Below are 21,151 nucleotides of genomic sequence, written 5' to 3'. Positions count from 1 at the left end.
ATTGGACTGGAGCAGTGGAAGCGCATTCTCTGGAGTGATGAATCCCGCTTCACATTCTGTCATTCCCAGGGATAAATCTGGGTTTGGCGGATTACCGGAGAACGCTACCTGAACGCTACCTGAACGCTACCTGAACGCTACCTGAACGCTACCTGCCCCAATGCATAGTGCCATAGTGCCTCGCATCTGAGCCGTTGTTGCTCCTAGACATTTCCACTTCACAATAACAGCACTTACAGTTGACCGGGGAAGGTCTAGCAGGGCAGAAATGTATCCAAAGTCCTAAAACAATATTAAACAAGCACAACATTCCCTCCCTGTGTGTGTGTGTGTGTGTGCACTCCCTGGATGAGTGGATGTAATCTCATTTTTTGTCCACAGAAACCAACAGGAGAGATCAGAGTCAGACATTCTCAGTGGTCAGTCTTCCCAGAGTCATCAAACAGACCTGGCCTCTATATTCAGTGTATGTGGTCCTGTTATGTACATTTGTTTTTGTTTACCTCAAGTAAAGTTGATCTGTCAATCATTCATTAATGTGTTCATGAGAAAGCATTTTTTTCTGTTGCTTAACTTATTTACTTTACTTTATTTATTTCAGTTGCTTGAAGAGAATATTATGACATTTATGAAGAACGAGCTGAAGATGTTCAAGAGGATTCTTAGTCCAGAACTCCCAGAAGGCTTTGAGAGTCAGAAGCAGGATAAGGAAGTGGATGCTGAAGATGAGAAGCAGGAGAGCAGTGCCAGAGAGGGGGCTCTGAAGATCACACTGCACGTACTGAGGAAAATGAACCAGAAGGAGCTTGCTGACACACTGGAGAAATGTAAGATCTGTCTGCCTCATGTTGAATGATGTTTTATAACATTTAAAAGCTGTAGCTAAAGTACAGCTAAAGTAGCTGTGTAACTCAATGATATTGTAGCAGCCTTAACACAACACCTAGTGACCTCATCAAGTAAAAGGAGGGATGTGTTGTGGTGATTCATTTAGACAGAAAGAAGAGGAGAAATGAAGAGAGAGAGACAGAGACAACATTAATAATACCATCAACTATACCAATAATAATATCAATCACACCAGTGTGTAAAGCATTATGAAAACATTTACACATTTATACAGTCAGTTAAAAGAATAACGTATTATAATGTACACCTTATAACACAATCCTACGATGCTTTAGGCATTAAAACAGACATAATATTAATATTCCATGTGTTATTTCTTCATTCAGATGAGCTTGCTGTGATTTGCCAACGTGAACTCAAATCTAATCTAAAGAAGAAGTTTCAATGTGTATTTGAGGGGATCGCTAAACAAGGAAACCCAACACTTCTCAATAAGATCTACACAGAGCTCTACATCACAGAGGGTGGAACAGGAGAGGTCAATAATGAACATGAGCTGAGACAGATTGAGACAACAACCAGGACACAAGCAAGACCAGAGACTGCAATCAAATGTAAAAACATCTTCAAACCCTTAACTGGACAAGACAAACTTATCAGAACTGTGCTGACAAAGGGAGTCGCTGGCATTGGAAAAACAGTCTCTGTGCAGAAGTTCATTCTGGACTGGGCTGAAGGAATAGCAAATCAGGATGTCCAGTTTGTATTTTCATTCCCTTTTCGGGAGCTGAATTTGATGAAAGGGGAAAAATACACTTTGACTGAACTTCTCAATCACTTCTCAATGGAAACCAAAGAATCAAGAATCTTAAACTATGACAAATACAAAGTTCTGTTCATCTTTGATGGTCTGGATGAGTGCCGACTGCCCCTAGACTTCCAGAACAACAAGATCTGTTGTGACGTCACAAAGTCAACCTCAGTGGATGTTCTGCTGACAAATCTCATCAAGGGAAACCTGCTTCCCTCTGCTCTCCTCTGGATAACTACCCGACCTGCAGCAGCCAATAAGATCCCTTCAGAGTGTGTTGACCAGGTGACAGAGGTACGAGGGTTTAATGACCCACAGAAGGAGGAGTACTTCAGGAAGAGATTCAGTGATGAGGACCTGGCCAGCAGAATCATCTCACACATAAAGACATCAAGGAGCCTCCACATCATGTGCCACATTCCAGTCTTCTGTTGGATATCTGCAATAGTGCTTGAACACATGTTGAAACATAAGAGAGAAGAGATGCCCAAGACTCTGACAGAGATGTACACACACCTTGTGGTGTTTCATACCATAAAGAAGAACGAAAAGTATCTTGGGAAAGAAGAGACAGGTCCACACTGGAATAAAGAGAGTATTCTGTCACTGGGAAAACTGGCTTTTCAACAGCTTGTGAATGGCAATCTGATTTTCTATGAAGAAGACCTGAAAGAGGCTGGCATTGATGTCAATGAAGCCTCAGTATACTCAGGATTGTGCACACAGCTCTTTAAAGAGGAATGTGGGCTGTACCAGGACAAGGTGTACTGCTTCGTGCATCTGAGCATTCAGGAGTTTCTGGCTGCTGTATATGTGTTCCTCTCATTCAGCAACAACAATGAGAATCTAATGGCCAAACCACAATCAACATCCAGGGACCTTCCTTTGAGGATCAGACACAAGCCTGAAGTTACTCTCTACAAGAGTGCTGTGAATAAAGCTTTACAAAGTGAGACGGGAAACCTGGACCTTTTCCTCCGCTTCCTTCTGGGCCTCTCACTGGAGTCTAATCAGAAGCACTTACGAGGTCTACTGACAAAGACAGGAAGCAGCTCACAGAGCCAGGAAGAAATAGTTAAGTACATTAAGGAGAAGATCAGGGAGAATCCCTCTCCAGAGAGGTGCATCAATCTGTTCCACTGTCTGAATGAACTGAATGACCATTCTCTAGTGGAGGAGATCCAAAGATACCTGAGATCAGGAAGTGTCTCTGGTGAAGAACTCTCACCTGCACAGTGGTCAGCTCTGGTCTTTGTGTTGCTGACTTCAGAAAAGGAGCTGGATGTGTTTGACCTGAAGAAATACTCCAGATCAGAGGAAGGTCTTCTGAGGCTGCTGCCAGTGGTCAAAGTCTCCAGAGCTGCTCTGTGAGTAAATCAAATGCCATTTATGGACTAATCATCAGGAAGAAATATTCAAGTGTTTGGAGAAACATATGTGTCATAATATGTATATAATAACCTATATTATATTGAAAAACATATTTAATCAGTGCATTGATGTTCACATTAGTATAACAATATGACCATACAATTCTAGGAGACAGAAGATGAATCTATATGTTGTTTGAGAGAATAAACCAAATGTATCTACCGTTGTCTTTCTACACAACTGGTGTTAAATTAACAGTCCGTTTTTGAAATCATGATCTATTTGTCAGACTGTCAGGCTGTGGAGTCACAGAGGAAGGCTGTGCTTCACTGGCCTCAGCTCTGAAGTCAAACCCCTCACACCTGAGAGAGCTGGACCTGAGTAACAATGACCTGAAGGATTCAGGTGTAAAGTTGCTCTCTGCTGGACTGGAGAATCCCCACTGTAAACTGGAGACTCTGAGGTCAGTATTCCTATAGTTGGTCAACATGTGATAACTGTTCACTAGATCCACATGTGTTTATCATATAACGTTTTACATTAGGCAACAGTACTGAATGTCACCTTTGATATGAGGGTAATGGTGAGAGGTTAGCATGTGCTTTTGTAAACTCTGTTATTATTCATGATTCATTCATGATTTTTCTTAATCATGGCATCATCAGGATTAACTTAATTGTTTTTAGAAACATGTTATCTGCTCACTTCGAAATACAATTACTCCAATAATCCACCATTCAGTTACTATCGGGCAAAACATAATCCAAAACACAACCAAAACTAACTGCAAATGCAACCAACGAGTTTTGGACAAAATACTAAACTTTTGACTACTTAATAATAAACCATAAGTGGATACGTCAGAATACTTAAGACTTGAGGACTAGATACAGTGGGGAGAACAAGTATTTGATACACTGACGATTTTGCAGGTTTTCCTACTTACAAAGCATGTTGAGGTCTGTAATTTTTATCATAGGTACACTTCAACTGTGAGAGACGTAATCAAACTGCACCTGTTTGAACTCATTACCTTTATAAAAGACACCTGTCCACACACTCAATCAAACAGACTCCAACCTCTCCACAATGGCCAAGACCAGAGAGCTGTGTAAGGACATCGGGGATAAAATTGTAGACCTGCACAAGGCTGGGATGGGCTACAGGACAATAGGCAAGCAGCTTGGTGAGAAGGCAACAACAGTTTGCGCAATTATTAGAAAATGGAAGTTCAAGATGACGGTCAATCATCCTCGGTCTGGGGCTCCATGCAAGATCTCACCTCGTGGGGCATCAATGATCATGAGGAAGGTGAGGGATCAGCCCAGATCTACACGGCAGGACCTGGTCAATGACCTGAAGAGAGCTGGGACCACAGTCTCAAAGAAAACCATTAGTAACACACTACGCCGTCATGGATTAAAATCCTGCAGCGCTAGCAGGGTCCCCCTGCTCAAGCCAGCGCATGTCCAGGCCCGTCTGAAGTTTGCTAATGACCATCTGGATGATACAGAGGAGGAATGGGAGAAGGTTGTGTGGTCTGATGAGACAAAAATAGAGCTTTTTGGTCTAAACTCCACTCGCCCTGTTTGGAGCAAGAAGAAGGATGAGTACAACCCCAAGAACACCATCCCAACCGTGAAGCGTGGAGGTGGAAACATCATTCTTTGGGGATGCTTTTCTGCAAAGGGGACAGGACGACTGCACCATATTGAGGGGTGAATGGATGGGGCCATGTATCGCGAGATCTTGGCCAACAACCTCCTTCCCTCAGTAAGAGCATTGAAGATGGGTCGTGGCTCGGTCTTCCAGCATGACAACGACCCGAAACACACAGCCGGGGCAAACTAAGGAGTAAGAAGCATCTCAAGGTCCTGGAGTGGCCTAGCCAGTCTCCAGACCTGAACCCAATAGAAAATCTTTGGAGGGAGTTGAAAGTTCGTATTGCCCAGTGACAGCCTCGAAACCTGAAGGATCTGGAGAAGGTTTGTATGGAGGAGTGGGCCAAAATCCCTGCTGCAGTGTGTGAAAACCTGGTCAAGAACTACAGGAAATGTATGATCTCTGTAATTGCAAACAAAGGTTTCTGTACCAAATATTAAGTTCCGATTTTCTAATGTATCAAATACTAAAATGCTAATTAATTACTTAAAAATCATAGAATGTGATTTTCTGGATTTTTGTTTTAGATTCCGTCTCTCACAGTTGAAGTGTACCTATGATAAAAATTACAGACCTCTACATGCTTTGTAAGTAGGAAAACCTGCAAAATCGTCAGTGTATCAAATACTTGTTCTCCCCACTGTACATAAAGTGCTTCATTTCTAAGCAGTGAAAGAGGTATGTATGAAAATACTCTCATATGTAAGGTGACATTATATACTGTCACCTCATGTGAAAAATTTGATCTCAAATACAAAATGCTGGAGTACAGAGACACATTTAAAATGTTAGCTTCAATGTCAAAATAGATATGGTGTGGATTGTAGACTCAATACAATCTTTTTCTGATACCTCACTGTCTGTCTTTTGACTGATATTGCTTTTTAAACTGCTCTGGTCAGTCTACTCAATTATTTGTACTTCATATTTTTCTCTCTACAAGCAATAATTGTATCATTTCTAATAGTGATATATTAATTTATTTATGAATAGATATGGCAGGTTTCAGGACACTGATATATCTGAAAATGAATTATTTTGAAAAAATACACTGCCGCTATTTTCACCACCAAAGAAGAGCAGTGTGATTTTAATATTATTTTACTCTTTGCAGGCTGTCAGGCTGTCAAGTCACAGAGGAAGGCTGTGCTTCTCTGGTCTCAGCTCTGAAATCAAACCCCTCACATTTGGAAGAACTGGATCTGACTAACAATGACTTGAAGGATTCAGGAGTGAAGCGACTCTCTGATGGACTGGGGAATCCCCACTGTAAACTGGAGACTCTGAGGTCAGTATTCTTGTAGTTGGTCAGCAAGTGATAACTGTTCACCAGATCTACGTGTTTACCAGGAACAATCAAAAAATGGAAATATTACTCAAAGTCCCCCTCTGGTGGCGAAGAAGTATAATACACCTAAACTAACAAAACACATCATATGTGTTTGGACAGGTAAGCTTACAATTTTAAATGTGGTGCTATGCTCCAGCATTTTGGATTTGAGATAGAATGGTTCATTTTAGGCAACAGTACAGAATGTCACCTTTTAGTTTAGGGTGTTAATACATATCTGTTTCACCATTTAGAAATGAAAGCACTTCATTATCTAGTTCTCCCATTTTTAGACGTCCTAATTATTTGGTCTAATTCACTTATATTGTAATCAAAAATCAGTTAATCACATTTGTGAAGTCTTGATACAACATTTTGAACTGAAATACAATGGTTCATTGGATCAGTCCAAAACTTTGCACATACACTGCTGCCATCTAGTGGCCAACATCTAAATTGTGCCTAAGATGGAATAATACATTGTGGCCTTTCTCTTCCATTTCAAAGCTGATGAAAAAAAACATGTTTTTTCTTTGTATTATCTTTTACAATATCTAATGTGTTATATTCTCCTACATTCATTTCACAATTCCACAAACTTCAAAGTGTTTCTTTCAAATGGTAACAAGAAGATGCATATCCTGGCTTCAGGTCCTGAGCTACAGGCAGTTAGATTTGGGTACGTCATTTTAGGATATATTTCTTTTTTAAAGGGTCCGATCCTAAAGAGGTTAATAAAGATCGGTGTCCCACTAGCGGGAAAACGTCCGGTGAAACTGGAGGGCGCGTAATTCAAATAAATTCAAATAAATATTATGGATTTTAAACATTTACGTACATATAAGTGTCTTATATCTGCTGGAAGCTTAAATTATTGTTGATCTAAGTGCACTGTCTGATTTACAGTAGCCATTACAGGTGAAAACATGTGATTGTTTGAGGATGGAGCCCAACATCAAAATATTTTTCCACCGGCACAGGTTTCATACATTCACATATAAATATTAAATATGAACTTACTTTTTGAAAATCTTCCTCTGATTTGTCATCCAAAGGGTCCCAGCTATAACATGTAGTGCCGTTGTGTTTGATAAAATCATTTTTATATCTCAAAAAGTCTGTTTAGTTGGCACCATTGAGTTGTGTAATCCACTCGTTCAACATGCAGAGAAAGAAATCTGAAAATCTACCCCTAAACTCTGTGTCAACAAGTCCAAATACATTTCAATTGACCCCTCAGACACCCTAAAACTTAATCAAACTATAATATTTCTTTCGGGAAAGGTGCCCAGGACATTGTCCACTTACAAAAACAGTTTTTTTTTTTTTTAAGTTACAAGTCTGACACCTTGAACATAGACCGCTGACACCATGTGGAAGCCATAGGAATTGCATCCAGAGAGATATTTTACAGTATGAACTCTCTTGTATTTCTAAGAGGATGGTCTTTCTCAACAACAACAAAAAATCTGGTTGGTTTTTCTTTAGATTTTCTCCTACCATATCTATTGTGTTATATTCTACAACATTTTAACATTGCTACAAACTTCAAAGTGTTTTTTTTCCAACGGTGCCAATTATATGTATATCCTGTTTTCAGGGCCAGAGCTACAGGCAGTTTACTTTGGGCACGTAATGCATGTGGAAATTTAGAAAAAAGGGGCCTAGCTTTAAAGCAGTCATAAGTTTAGTAATTGCTCCCATATTCTTTGCCTGCAGTGATTACATCAATTATGTGACTCGGCAAACTTGTTGAATACATTTGCAGTTTGTTTTGGTTGTGTTTTGGATTATGTTTTTCCCAATAGTAACAGAACGGTGAATCAAGTCATTTTGGAGTCACTTCACTTGTATTGTAAGGAAGAATAGATGATGTTTCTGAACACTTCCACATATATGTGGATACTACCATGATTATAAATAATTATTGTGACTTATGATGAATGAGAAAGGGTCAGAGGCATGGTGTTATTGGTCATGGTGAGAGGTTAGCTGTTTTGTTGTAGTCTCTGTTATTTCCGGGCAGCCGAGCGGAAATGGAGGAAAACTCGCCTCCCTGCAGACCTGGCATCCTTTCACTCCCTCCTCTCTACATTTTCCTCCTCTGTCTCTGCTGCTAAAGCCACTTTCTACCACTCTAAATTCCAAGCATCTGCCTCTAACCCTAGGAAGCTCTTTGCCACCTTCTCCTCCCTCTTGAATCCTCCTCCCCCTCCCCCCCCTCCTCCCTCTCTGCAGATGACTTCGTCAACCATTTTGAAAAGAAGGTCGACGACATCCGATCCTCGTTTGCTAAGTCAAACGACACCGCTGGTTCTGCTCACACTGCCCTACCCTGTGCTCTGACCTCTTTCTCCCCTCTCTCTCCAGATGACATCTCGCGTCTTGTGACGGCCGGCCGCCCAACAACCTGCCCGCTTGACCCTATCCCCTCCTCTCTTCTCCAGACCATCTCCGGTGACCTTCTCCCTTACCTCACCTCGCTCATCAACTCATCCCTGACCGCTGGCTACGTCCCTCCCGTCTTCAAGAGAGCGAGAGTTGCACCCTTCTGAAAAAACCTACACTCGATCCCTCCGATGTCAACAACTACAGACCAGTATCCCTTCTTTCTTTTCTCTCCAAAACTCTTGAACGTGCCGTCCTTGGCCAGCTCTCCCGCTATCTCTCTCAGAATGACCTTCTTGATCCAAATCAGTCAGGTTTCAAGACTAGTCATTCAACTGAGACTGCTCTTCTCTGTATCACGGAGGCGCTCCGCACTGCTAAAGCTAACTCTCTCTCCTCTGCTCTCATCCTTCTAGACCTATCGGCTGCCTTCGATACTGTGAACCATCAGATCCTCCTCTCCACCCTCTCCGAGTTGGGCATCTCCGGCGCGGCCCACGCTTGGATTGCGTCCTACCTGACAGGTCGCTCCTACCAGGTGGCGTGGCGAGAATCCGTCTCCTCACCACGTGCTCTCACCACTGGTGTCCCCCAGGGCTCTGTTCTAGGCCCTCTCCTATTCTCGCTATACACCAAGTCACTTGGCTCTGTCATAACCTCACATGGTCTCTCCTATCATTGCTATGCAGACGACACACAATTAATCTTCTCCTTTCCCCCTTCTGACGACCAGGTGGCGAATCGCATCTCTGCATGTCTGGCAGACATATCAGTGTGGATGACGGATCATCACCTCAAGCTGAACCTCGGCAAGACGGAGCTGCTCTTCCTCCCGGGAAGGACTGCCCGTTCCATGATCTCGCCATCACGGTTGACAACTCCATTGTGTCCTCGTCCCAGAGCGCTAAGAACCTTGGCGTGATCCTGGACAACACCCTGTCGTTCTCTAATAACATCAAGGCGGTGGCCCGTTCCTGTAGGTTCATGCTCTACAACATCCGCAGAGTACGAACCTGCCTCACACAGGAAGCGGCGCAGGTCCTAATCCAGGCACTTGTCATCTCCCGTCTGGATTACTGCAACTCGCTGTTGGCTGGGCTCCCTGCCTGTGCCATTAAACCCCTACAACTCATCCAGAACGCCGCAGCCCGTCTGGTGTTCAACCTTCCCAAGTTCTCTCACGTCACCCCGCTCCTCCGCTCTCTCCACTGGCTTCCAGTTGAAGCTCGCATCCGCTACAAGACCATGGTGCTTGCCTACGGAGCTGTGAGGGGAACGGCACCTCACTACCTCCAGGCTCTGATCAGGCCCTACACCCAAACAAGGGCACTGCGTTCATCCACCTCTGGCCTGCTCGCCTCCCTACCACTGAGGAAGTACAGTTCCCGCTCAGCCCAGTCAAAACTGTTCGCTGCTCTGGCCCCCCAATGGTGGAACAAACTCCCTCACGACGCCAGGACAGCGGAGTCAATCACCACCTTCCGGAGACACCTGAAACCCCACCTCTTTAAGGAATACCTAGGATAGGATAAAGTAATCCTTCTCCCCTCCCCCTTAAAAGACCTAGATGCACTATTGTAAAGTGGCTGTTCCACTGGATGTCATAAGGTGAAAGCACCAATTTGTAAGTCGCTCTGGATAAGAGCGTCTGCTAAATGACTTAAATGTAAATGTAAATGGTAATAGTGAGAGGTTAGCTGTTTTGTTGTAGTCTCTGTTATTGGTCATGGTGAGAGGTTAGCTGTTTTGTTGTAGTCTCTGTTATTGGTAATAGTGAGAGGTTAGCTGTTTTGTTGTAGTCTCTGTTATTGGTCATGGTGAGAGGTTAGCTGTTTTGTTGTAGTCTCTGTTATTGGTAATAGTGAGAGGTTAGCTGTTTTGTTGTAGTCTCTGTTATTGGTCATGGTGAGAGGTTAGCTGTTTTGTTGTAGTCTCTGTTATTGGTCATGGTGAGAGGTTAGCTGTTTTGTTGTAGTCTCTGTTATTGGTCATGGTGAGAGGTTAGCTGTTTTGTTGTAGTCTCTGTTATTGGTCATGGTGAGAGGTTAGCTGTTTTGTTGTAGTCTCTGTTATTGGTAATAGTGAGAGGTTAGCTGTTTTGTTGTAGTCTCTGTTATTGGTCATGGTGAGAGGTTAGCTATTTTGTTGTAGTCTCTGTTATTGGTCATGGTGAGAGGTTAGCTGTTTTGTTGTAGTCTCTGTTATTGGTCATGGTGAGAGGTTAGCTGTTTTGTTGTAGTCTCTGTTATTGGTCATGGTGAGAGGTTAGCTGTTTTGTTGTAGTCTCTGTTATTGGTCATGGTGAGAGGTTAGCTGTTTTGTTGTAGTCTCTGTTATTGGTCATGGTGAGAGGTTAGCTGTTTTGTTGTAGTCTCTGTTATTGGTCATGGTGAGAGGTTAGCTGTTTTGTTGTAGTCTCTGTTATTGGTAATAGTGAGAGGTTAGCTGTTTTGTTGTAGTCTCTGTTATTGGTCATGGTGAGAGGTTAGCTATTTTGTTGTAGTCTCTGTTATTGGTCATGGTGAGAGGTTAGCTGTTTTGTTGTAGTCTCTGTTATTGGTCATGGTGAGAGGTTAGCTGTTTTGTTGTAGTCTCTGTTATTGGTCATGGTGAGAGGTTAGCTGTTTTGTTGTAGTCTCTGTTATTGGTCATGGTGAGAGGTTAGCTGTTTTGTTGTAGTCTCTGTTATTGGTCATGGTGAGAGGTTAGCTGTTTTGTTGTAGTCTCTGTTATTGGTCATGGTGAGAGGTTAGCTGTTTTGTTGTAGTCTCTGTTATTGGTCATGGTGAGAGGTTAGCTGTTTTGTTGTAGTCTCTGTTATTGGTCATGGTGAGAGGTTAGCTGTTTTGTTGTAGTCTCTGTTATTGGTCATGGTGAGAGGTTAGCTGTTTTTTGTAGCCTCTGTAACTTTCTCACTCATCATTTTTCTTAATCATGGCATCATCAGGATACATGAGAAGCATGATATCTACTCACTCAGACAGAAGATTAATCCAGTCATCATCCACCTTTCAGTTACTATTGGGGAAAACATAACCCAAAACACAACCAGAACAAACTGCAAATGCAAACAACAGGTTTTGGGACCAAATACTAAACTTATGACTACTTTAATACACTATAAGTCAATTGGTCAGTATATGACTTCTTCAAATGGGGGGACTAGATACATAAAGTGCCTCATTTTGAAACGTGAAAGACATATGTATGCACATACTCTCAAATTAAAGGTGACATTATATATACTGTCACCTCATATAAAGCATTTGATCTCAAATCTCAAATGTTTGACTATAGAGCCACGTTCAAAATATTAGCTCCACCTTTAAACTAGATATGGTGTGGACTGTATACTCAATACAATCTAAATCTGATACCTCACGGTCTGTAATTTGATTGATTCTGCTTTTTAAACTGGTCTGGTCAGTCTACACAAAAATGTGTACAATACATGTTTCTATCTACAAGCAGAACTTTGATCATTAGTCAGTGTAAACAATGATACAGCCATTTCTGAATAGATATGGCAGGTTTCAGAACACAGATATATCTGAAAATGTTGAAAAAATATACTGCCACTCTTTTTTTCACAGCTGAAAAATAGCAGTGTGATTTTAAAAATGATTTTACTCTCTGCAGGCTGTCACACTGTCAAGTCACAGAGGAAGGCTGTGTTTATCTGGTCTCAGCTCTGAAGTCAAACCCCTCACACCTGAGAGAGCTGGACCTGAGTAACAATGACCTGAAGGATTCAGGAGTGAAGCTGCTCTCTGATGGACTGGGGAATCCCCACTGTAAACTGGAGACTCTGAGGTCAGTGTTCCTGTAGTTGGTCAACAAGTGATAACTGTTTGCCAGATCCACCAGGCACACATACAGTAGTCCACACCATATAAGTTTGGACATTTTGGATTTGAGATATAACTTTTCATATTAGGCGACAGTACAGAATGCCACCTTTTATTTGATGGTATTCGTATCTGTCTTATCGTTTAAAAATAAATATGCTTTATGCATGTAGTTCTCCCATTTGAAAAAGTCATAATTATTTGGATGAATTAATTTAGTAAAAAGTTTAGTTTTTTAGACACAGTCTTTGCCTGCAGTGATTGCATCAAGTATGTGACTCTACTAACTTGTTGAATGCATTTGCAGTTGGTTTTAGTTGTATTTTGGATTATGTTTTTCCCAATAGAAACAGAATGGTTCATTTTGGAGTCATTTCACTTGTATTGTCAGTGAGAATAGAAGATGTTTCTGAACACTTCTACATTCATGTTTATGCTACCATGATTATGAATAATCATGAATGAATCGTAAATGATGATGAATGAGAAAGGGTCAGAGGCACAAAGATCATACCCCCTCTGTTATTGGAAATGGTGAGAGATTAGCATGTTTTTTTGTAGCCTCTGTAACTTTCTCACTCAATATTATTCATGATTCATTCATGATTTTCCTTAATCATGACGTCATGAGAATTAATTTAGCAGTGTTTAGATAAACATGCTTGTCAGTTGTGCAGAGGTGAGGATGGAGTCAGGCGCAGGACACAGAACTGAGGCAAATAACGTCCTTTAAATAATAAGCCAATAAATCCACGCAGGGATAACAAACCCTAACACAAAAGACTAACACAAAACCAGGAACAATCAAGCACAAAACATAATGAGAACCAGAGGGTTAAATAGGGAAATAATAATAATGTAATGGGAACCAGGTGTGTACAATCAAGACATAACAAACGGAAAAAGAAACGTAGATCGGCGGCGGCTAGAAAGCCTGTGACGAAGACCGCCGAACAAGGAGTGGCACCACCTTCGTGACATTGTTATCTTCTCACTTAGACAGAAGATTGATCCAGTCGTCATCCACCTTTCAGTTACTATTGGGCGAAACATAATCAACAACACAATCAAATCAAGTTTGATGTATTGCTTGTGGGTAAGGATTATGGGACCAAATTCTAAACTTTTGACTACTTTAATATACTGAGTAAATTCGTCAGAATTACTCGACTTCTTCAAATGTGGGGACTCCTGTAGATCCAGTTGAAGTTGATACAGTTTATTTTGTCCCCCTACACCAAACGCGATCACGACACGCTGGTTAAAATATCGAAACAAACTCTGAACCAATGACATTAATTTGGGGACAGGTCGAAAATGTTGACATTTTTTTTGCGACGCTCGCACACGCGACGTGTCCGGTCTGGTCAGCATGTTAGCCAAATACGTTTAAATTCAGTTTTTCACAATTCCTGACATTTAATCCTGGTAAAATATTCTCTGTCTTAGGTCAGTTAGGATCAACACTTTATTTTAAGAATGTGAAATGTAAGAAAAATAGTAGAGAGCATTATTTATTTCAGCTTTTTTTCATCACATTCCCAGTGGGTCAGAAGTTTACATACACTCAATTAGTATTTGATAGCATTGCCTTTAAATTGTTTAACTTGGGTCAAATGTTTCAGGTAGCCTTCCACAAGCTTCCCACAATAAGTTGGGTGAATTTTGGCCCATTCTTCTTGACAGAGCTGGTGTAACTGAGTCAGGTTTGTAGGCCTCCTTGCTCAAACACTTTTTCAGTTCTGCCCACAAATGTTCTATGGGATTGAGGTCAGGGCTTTGTGATGGCCACTCCAGTACCTTGACTTTGTTGTCCTTAAGTCAATTTGCCACAACTTTGGAAGTATGCTTGGGGTCATTGTCCATTTGGAAGACCCATTTGCGATCAAACTTTAACTTCCTGACTGATGTCTTGAGATGTTGCTTCAATATATCCACTTAATTTTCCTATCTCATGATGCCATCTATTTTGTGAAGTGCACCAGTCCCTCCTGCAGCAAAGCACCCCCATAACATGATGCTGCCACCCCCGTGCTTCACGGTTGGGAAGGTGTTCTTCGGCTTGCAAGTCTCCCCCTTTTCCTCCAAACATAATGATGGTCATTATGGCCAAACAGTTCTATTTTTGTTTCATCAGACCAGAGGACATTTTTCCAAAAAAGTACGATCTTTGTCCCCATGTGCAGTTGTAAACCATAGTCTGTCTTTTTCATGGCGGTTTTTGAGCAGTGACTTCTCCCTTGTTGAGCGGCCTTTCAGGTTATGTCGATATAGGACTCGTTTTAATGTGGATGTAGATACTTTTGTACCTGTTTTGTACCTGAATGTGGTACCTTCAGGCGTTTGGAAATTGTTCCCAATGATGAACCAGACTTGTGGAGGTCTACAATTGTTTTTTTCCTGAGGTCTTTCCTGATTTCTTTAGATTTTTCCATGATGTCAAGCAAAGAGGCACTGAGTTTGAAGGTAGGCCTTGAAATACATCCACAGGTACACCTCCAATTGACTCAAATGATGTCAATTAGCCTATCAGAAGCTTCTAAAGCCATGACATAATTTTCTGGAATTTTCCAAGCTGTTTAAAGGCACAGTCAACTTAGTGTATGTAAACTTTTGACCCACTGGAATTGTGATACAGTGAATTATAAGTGAAATAATCTGTCTGTAAACAATTGTTGGAAAAATGACTTGTGTCGTGCACAAAGTAGATGTCCTAACCGACTTGCCAAAACTATTATTTGTTAACAAGAAATGTGTGGAGTGGTTGAAAAACGAGTTTTAATAACCTCAACTTAAGCGTATGTAAACTTCCCACTTCAACTGTACAAAAAGCGCTTTCATTTCAAAACTGTGAAACATATGTATCACGATCGTGAGGAGAGACGGACCAGGGCACAGCGTGATTGAAGTTCCACATCTTTATTACGGTGAAACTTTAAACTAAAACAATTAACGAAAAGTGAAATGAGTGATGCACAAACACAAAACAATATCCCATAAACACAGGTGGGAAAAATGGCTACTAAATATGATCCCCAATTAGAGGCAACGATTACCAGCTGCCTCTAATTGGGAACCATACAAAACACCAACATAGAAATATAGAACTAGAACACCGCCTAGTCAAGCCCTGACCTACTACACCATAGAGAACCAAGGGCTTTCTATGGTCAGGGCGTGACAATATGAATGAAAATACTCTCAAATAAATGGTGACATTATATACTGCCACCTCATAAGAAACATATTATCTCAAATCTAAAATGCTGGATTATATAACTAAATCGAAAATGTTAGCTTCACTGTCAACATAGATATGGTGTGGACAAAATACTCAATACTATCGAAATCTGATACCTCACTGATCGTCTTTTGACTGATACTGCTTTTTAAAATGGTCTGGTCAACGTACTCAAATATTTGTACTATACATGTTAGTATCTACAAGCAGTACTTTGATCATTTGTCATTGTTAATAATGATACTTCCATTTATGAATAGATATGGCAGGTTTCAGGACACTGATGTATCTGAATATGTTGGAAAAATATACTGCAACTATTTTCTCCACCAAAGAATAGCAGTGTGGTTTTTAAAATTGTTTACTCTTTGCAGGTTGTCAGGCTGTCTAGTCACAGAGGAAGGCTGTGCTTCTCTGGTCTCAGCTTTGAGGTCAAACCCCTCACACCTGAGAGAGCTGGACCTGAGCTACAATCACCCAGGAGACTCAGGAGTCAGACTGCTCTCTGCTGGACTGGAGGATCCACACTGCAGACTGGAGAAACTCAGGTATATAGAGGATTTATGTCACTGTTCATATCAGAAATGTTTGAGTTATCAGGCTAGTCAAGACAAACATTCTTAACACCACTTGGACGAAGTTATGAGTGTGTGTGTGTGTGTGTGTGTGTGTGTGTGTGTGTGTGTGTGTGTGTGTGTGTGTGTGTGTGTGTGTGTGTGACTCAATGACTGTCTGTTCTTCTGCTTACCGCTACAGTCTGGAACATGGTGGAGAGAACACAATGAAACCTGGGCTAAGAAAATGTGAGTGTTGGCTGCTGTGAAGAATATGACTAAGAATAAGTCTTAATTCAAGTTAAGTCAAAGTCAAAGACCACCATCATTATTTACTTGGTCATATTATTAAATATACGCGTTAGTTCTACAGATGCAGAAATCAGGGACACCAAAGTTAAAAAGAGTTGCTTTGACAGTGTGTGTGTGTGTGTGTGTGTGTGTGTGTGTGTCTGGTTTCATCCATCAGATACCTGTGATCTCACAATGGACCCAAACACAATAAACATACACCTCTCTCTGTCTGAGGAGAACAGAAAGGTGACATGGAGGACAGAGGAGCAGCCGTATCCTGATCACCCAGAGAGATTTGAGGATGATGAACAGGTGCTGTGTAGAGAGGGTCTGACTGGACTCTGTTACTGGGAGGTAGAGTGGAGTGGGAAAGCAGCTGATATAGGAGTGACATATAAAGGAATCAGCAGGAGAGGAAGGGGTAATGACTGTGTGATTGGATACAATGACAAGTCCTGGAGTCTGTTCTGCTCTGACAACAGTTACAGAGTGACAATCTCACTCTCATAGCCGTCCCCTCCTCCAGCTCCCACAGAGTAGGAGTGTATCTGGACTGGCCAACCGGCACTCTGTCCTTCTACAGAGTCTCCTCTGACACACTGACCCACCTGTACACATATCACACCACATTCACTGAGCCCCTCTATCCAGGATTTATGGTTTGGGATGATGACTCCTCAGTGTCCCTGTGTCAGGTGTTCATGGGGCCAAAAACAACATGATGTTTCACTCTAATCATGTGTTTTATGTTTGATCACAATATGACATGTAAATACATGGAGGAACACACACACACACCAGTTTGGACCGGTTTATTCCTGGAAATAATAACCATGGTAACTCTGTGTCAATGGACACACACATTCGCACACTGGACAAACAATAACACACACTGTGTCAAACACAACATGATGTTTCACTCTAACCATGTGTTTTATGTTTGATCAAAATATGACATTTAAATACACACACACACGCCAGGTTGGACCAGTTTATTCCTGTAAACAATAACCATGGTAACTCTGTGTCTTTCTCTTTCTGTGATCCTGTGCCCTGTGAGAACGGTTCAGATGCACCACACACACACTGGACACACACACACACTGGACACACACATTGTTCACACACACACACACACACAATATCCAGCAACTTTGCACAGCCATTGAAGAGGAGTGGGACTCCGTTCCACAGGCCGCAATCAACAGACTGATCAACTCTATGCGAAGGAGATGTGTGGCGCTGCATGAGGCAAATGGTGGTCACTGGAGATACTGAATGTTTTCTGATCCACGCTCCTATTTCCAGTTGAAGTCGGAAGTTTACATACACTTAGGTTGGAGTCATTAAAACTAGTTTTTCAACCACTCCACAAATTTCTTGTCAACAAACTATAGTTTTGGCAAGTCGGTTAGGACATCTACTTGGTGCATGATGCAAGTAATTTTTCCTTAAACTTATTGTTTACAGAGATTATTTCCCTTATAATTCACTGTATCATAATTCTAGTGGGTCAGAAGTTTAAATACACTAAGTTGACTGTGCCTTTAAACAGCTTGGAAAATTCCAGAAAAAGATGTCATGGCTTTAGAAGCTTCTGATTTGAGTCATTTGGAGGTGTACCTGTGGATGTATTTCGAGGCCTACCTTCAAACTCAGTGCCTCTTTGCTTGACATCATGTGAAAATCTAAAGAAATCAGCCAAGACCTCAGAAAAAAAAATTGTAGACTGCCACAAGTCTGGTTCATCCTTGGGAGCAATTTCCAAATGCCTGAAGGTACCACGTTCATCTGTACAAACAATAGTACGCAAGTATAAACACCATGGGACCACGCAGCAGTCATACCGCTCAGGAAGGAGATGCGTTCTGTCTCCTAGAGATGAACATACTTTGGTGCGAAAAGTGCAAATCAGTCCCAGAACAACAGCAAAGGACCTTGTGAAGATGATGGAGGAAACAGGTACAAAAGTATCTATATCCACAGTAAAATGAGACCTATGTCGACATAACCTGAAAGGCTGCTCAGCAAGGAAGAAGCCACTGCTCCAAAACCGCCATAAAAAAAAGCCAGACTACGGTTTGCAACTGCACATGGGGACAAAGATTGTACTTTTTGGAGAAATGTCCTCTGGTCTGATGAAACAAAAATTGAACTGCTTGGCCATAATGACCATCGTTATGTTTGGAGGAAAAAGTGCGAGGCTTGCAAGCCGAAGAACACCATCCCAACCGTGAAGCACGGGGGTGGCAGCATCATGTTGTGGGGGTGCTTTGCTGCAGGAGGGACTGGTGCACTTCACAAAATAGATGACATGAGATAGGAAAATTATGTGGATATATTGAAGCAACATCTCAAGACATCAGTCAGGAAGTTTAAGCTTGGTCGCAAATGGGTCTTCCAAATGGACAATGACCCCAAGCACACTTACAAAGTTGTGGCAAAATGGCTTAAGGACAACAAAGTCAAGGTATTGGAGTGACCATCACAAAGCCTGTGGGAGAAAGATGTACATATAGGGAGGAACATAATACTGTAACACAAGAGAAAGATACACTTAGAGTGCATTTGCCATTCTGGTAATATTTGAACCGATCTCAATGCCACAGAAAATGTGTGGGCAGAACTGAAAAAACATGTCTGAGCAAGGAGTCCAACAAACCAGCTCTGTCAGGAGGAATGGGCCACAACTCACCCAACTTATTGTGGGAAGTTTGTGGAAGGCTACCCGAAACGTTTGCCCAAGTTAAACAATTTTAAGGCAATGCTACCAAATACTAATTGAGTGTATATAAACTTCTGACCCCCGGGGAATGTGATGAAAGAAATAAAAGCTGAAATAAATCATTCTCTCAACTATTATTCTGACATGATCCTAACTGACCTAAGACAGGACATTTTTACCAGGATTAAATGTCAGGAATTGTGAACAACTGAGTTTAAATGTACTCGGCTAAGGTGTGTGTGTCATGCCCTGACCTTAGAGATCCTTTTTATTCTTTATTTTGGTTAGATCAGGGTGTGACTAGGGTGGGCAATCTATGTTTTCTATTTCTTCTTTGGCTGGGTATGGTTCCCAATCAGAGGCAGCTGTCTATCGTTATCTCTGATTGGGGATCATATTTAGGCAGCCTTTTTTTTCACCTGTCGTTTGTGGGATCTTGTTTTTGTATAGTTGCTGTTTAGCGTTAGAGCTTTACGTTTGTTTGTATTTAGTGTTTTCTTGGTGTTTGTTTAATAAAGGAATGATGTACGCCTTCCAAGCTGCACCTTGGTCCGATCCAACATCGACGAGCGTAATAGTATGTAAACTTCCGACTTTAACTGTATCTGTGACCAACAGATGCTTATGTATTCTCATTCATGTGAAATCCATAGATTAGGGCCTAATTTATTCATTTCAATTGACTGATTTCATTGTTTTTATTATAGAACAAGGGACAGGCAAAAGGTAAGCTAAGCAAAGAATCATAATCCAAATCAGAGTCAGGCAGGTACAGGACAGGTACAGGTACAGGACGGCAGGTACGAGGACAGGCAGAAAGGTCAGAACTGGGAAGACTAGTGTTGAAGGAATTCTAAATTCCTCTGTATTATTTCCCAATCGGAATTTAACTCTGTCAATGCATTCGAAGGGTTTGTAAGACCCGTAATTTATAAGAATGGACAGAGCCCCGGTCTTAAAAGTCAGGTAAGCGTTTAATTCAAGAGAGTACTGGTACATACACATTTTACCACAGGTTATAAACTGAAAATGACGTCAGCGTTTTCTAAATGTTCTATCTCTTCATGACACGGGTAGAGAGGCCCTATAGTTCGAGCCTTCCCTCCTCGCCTAAAGCCAAGGTCAGTCAGTATAAATCAGCATTCTAGACAGTCCGTCCCTACCATCCGGAGATAGCTCATTCATACAAAGGAACAGACCGTCATTGTTACTAAACTCCTGACTATATTATATACAATTGGGAATGGGAGCAAGAGACAAAATTCCTTATGTACAGTACATAATAGCATTTGGACTAGTCAGTCCTGATTGAAATGTATACATAATGAGTCATCATTGATAAAAATTCCCTTAACACTAGGAAAAACAAAAACTAGAGCACAGGAACACACTGGTAGGACTTGACAAGTCGAACTGGCAACAGACAACACAGGTGTAAATACACAGGGGATAGTAGGGGGAGATGGGAGACACCTGGTGGGGGTGAAGACAAGCGCAACGACAGGGGAAACAAATAAGGGTGTGACAAAGATCACAGGACTGAGGCAAATATTGCTCTGGTTGAGGACAATATTGAAGTGAGTGACAATCAGGAACTTACTGAGAAATGAAAAATGGTTGTAATTGTTGGAACCATTAGACCGTTTGATGAAAGTATTCAGCAGAGGAGCTCATATACAGAACAGTTTAAAGATTTTGTTCTTGTAAATGACATTGATCAGGACAACATTGTGCCTACATGGTTTAGTATAACGGGGCCAAAGACACATCATTTACTAGACAGCCTGTTAGTCAGACAGAACTGGTAATAAGACGTATGGGGATATTGTGGAGATACTTAAAGGACATTTTTCACAGGAACCACTAGTTAATACTGAAAGGTTCAGGTTCCACAGGAGACATCAGGAAGAGGGAGAATCAGGACCAATGTTTGCTGTTGCATTAAAGAAATGTCACGTTCTTTCAAAATCAAACCCAGAAGCAGACCAGGACAAGGAGAGTAGGAAGGTGAGTATTTATTTACATGTGAATGGGTAGATATATCCAGGTGGCGTAGCGGGCAGCGGTGGTGAGTTGAT

The 21,151-nt window shown here is 41.5% G+C and overlaps 1 protein-coding gene across 1 annotated transcript; it reads left to right on the top strand.

Annotated features, from left to right (window-relative positions):
• Positions 1–589: 589 nt before the first annotated feature.
• Positions 590–19,605, top strand: LOC135567650 (NLR family CARD domain-containing protein 3-like). Its single transcript, XM_065014951.1, is given in 9 exon segments — positions 590–827; positions 1,236–3,027; positions 3,321–3,494; positions 5,808–5,981; positions 12,051–12,224; positions 15,875–16,048; positions 16,257–16,303; positions 16,524–16,832; positions 16,835–19,605. Coding segments are annotated over 9 exon segments (3,288 nt in total). The 5' UTR covers positions 590–619; the 3' UTR covers positions 17,071–19,605.
• The last annotated feature ends 1,546 nt before the right edge of the window (positions 19,606–21,151 follow it).

Source organism: Oncorhynchus nerka, unplaced genomic scaffold, assembly GCF_034236695.1.
Source record: "Oncorhynchus nerka isolate Pitt River unplaced genomic scaffold, Oner_Uvic_2.0 unplaced_scaffold_1886, whole genome shotgun sequence".
Taxonomy (NCBI): Eukaryota; Metazoa; Chordata; class Actinopteri; order Salmoniformes; family Salmonidae; genus Oncorhynchus; species Oncorhynchus nerka.
The sequence above is the reverse complement of the archived record's forward strand: the minus strand, read 5'-3'. Positions and strand labels throughout refer to the sequence as shown.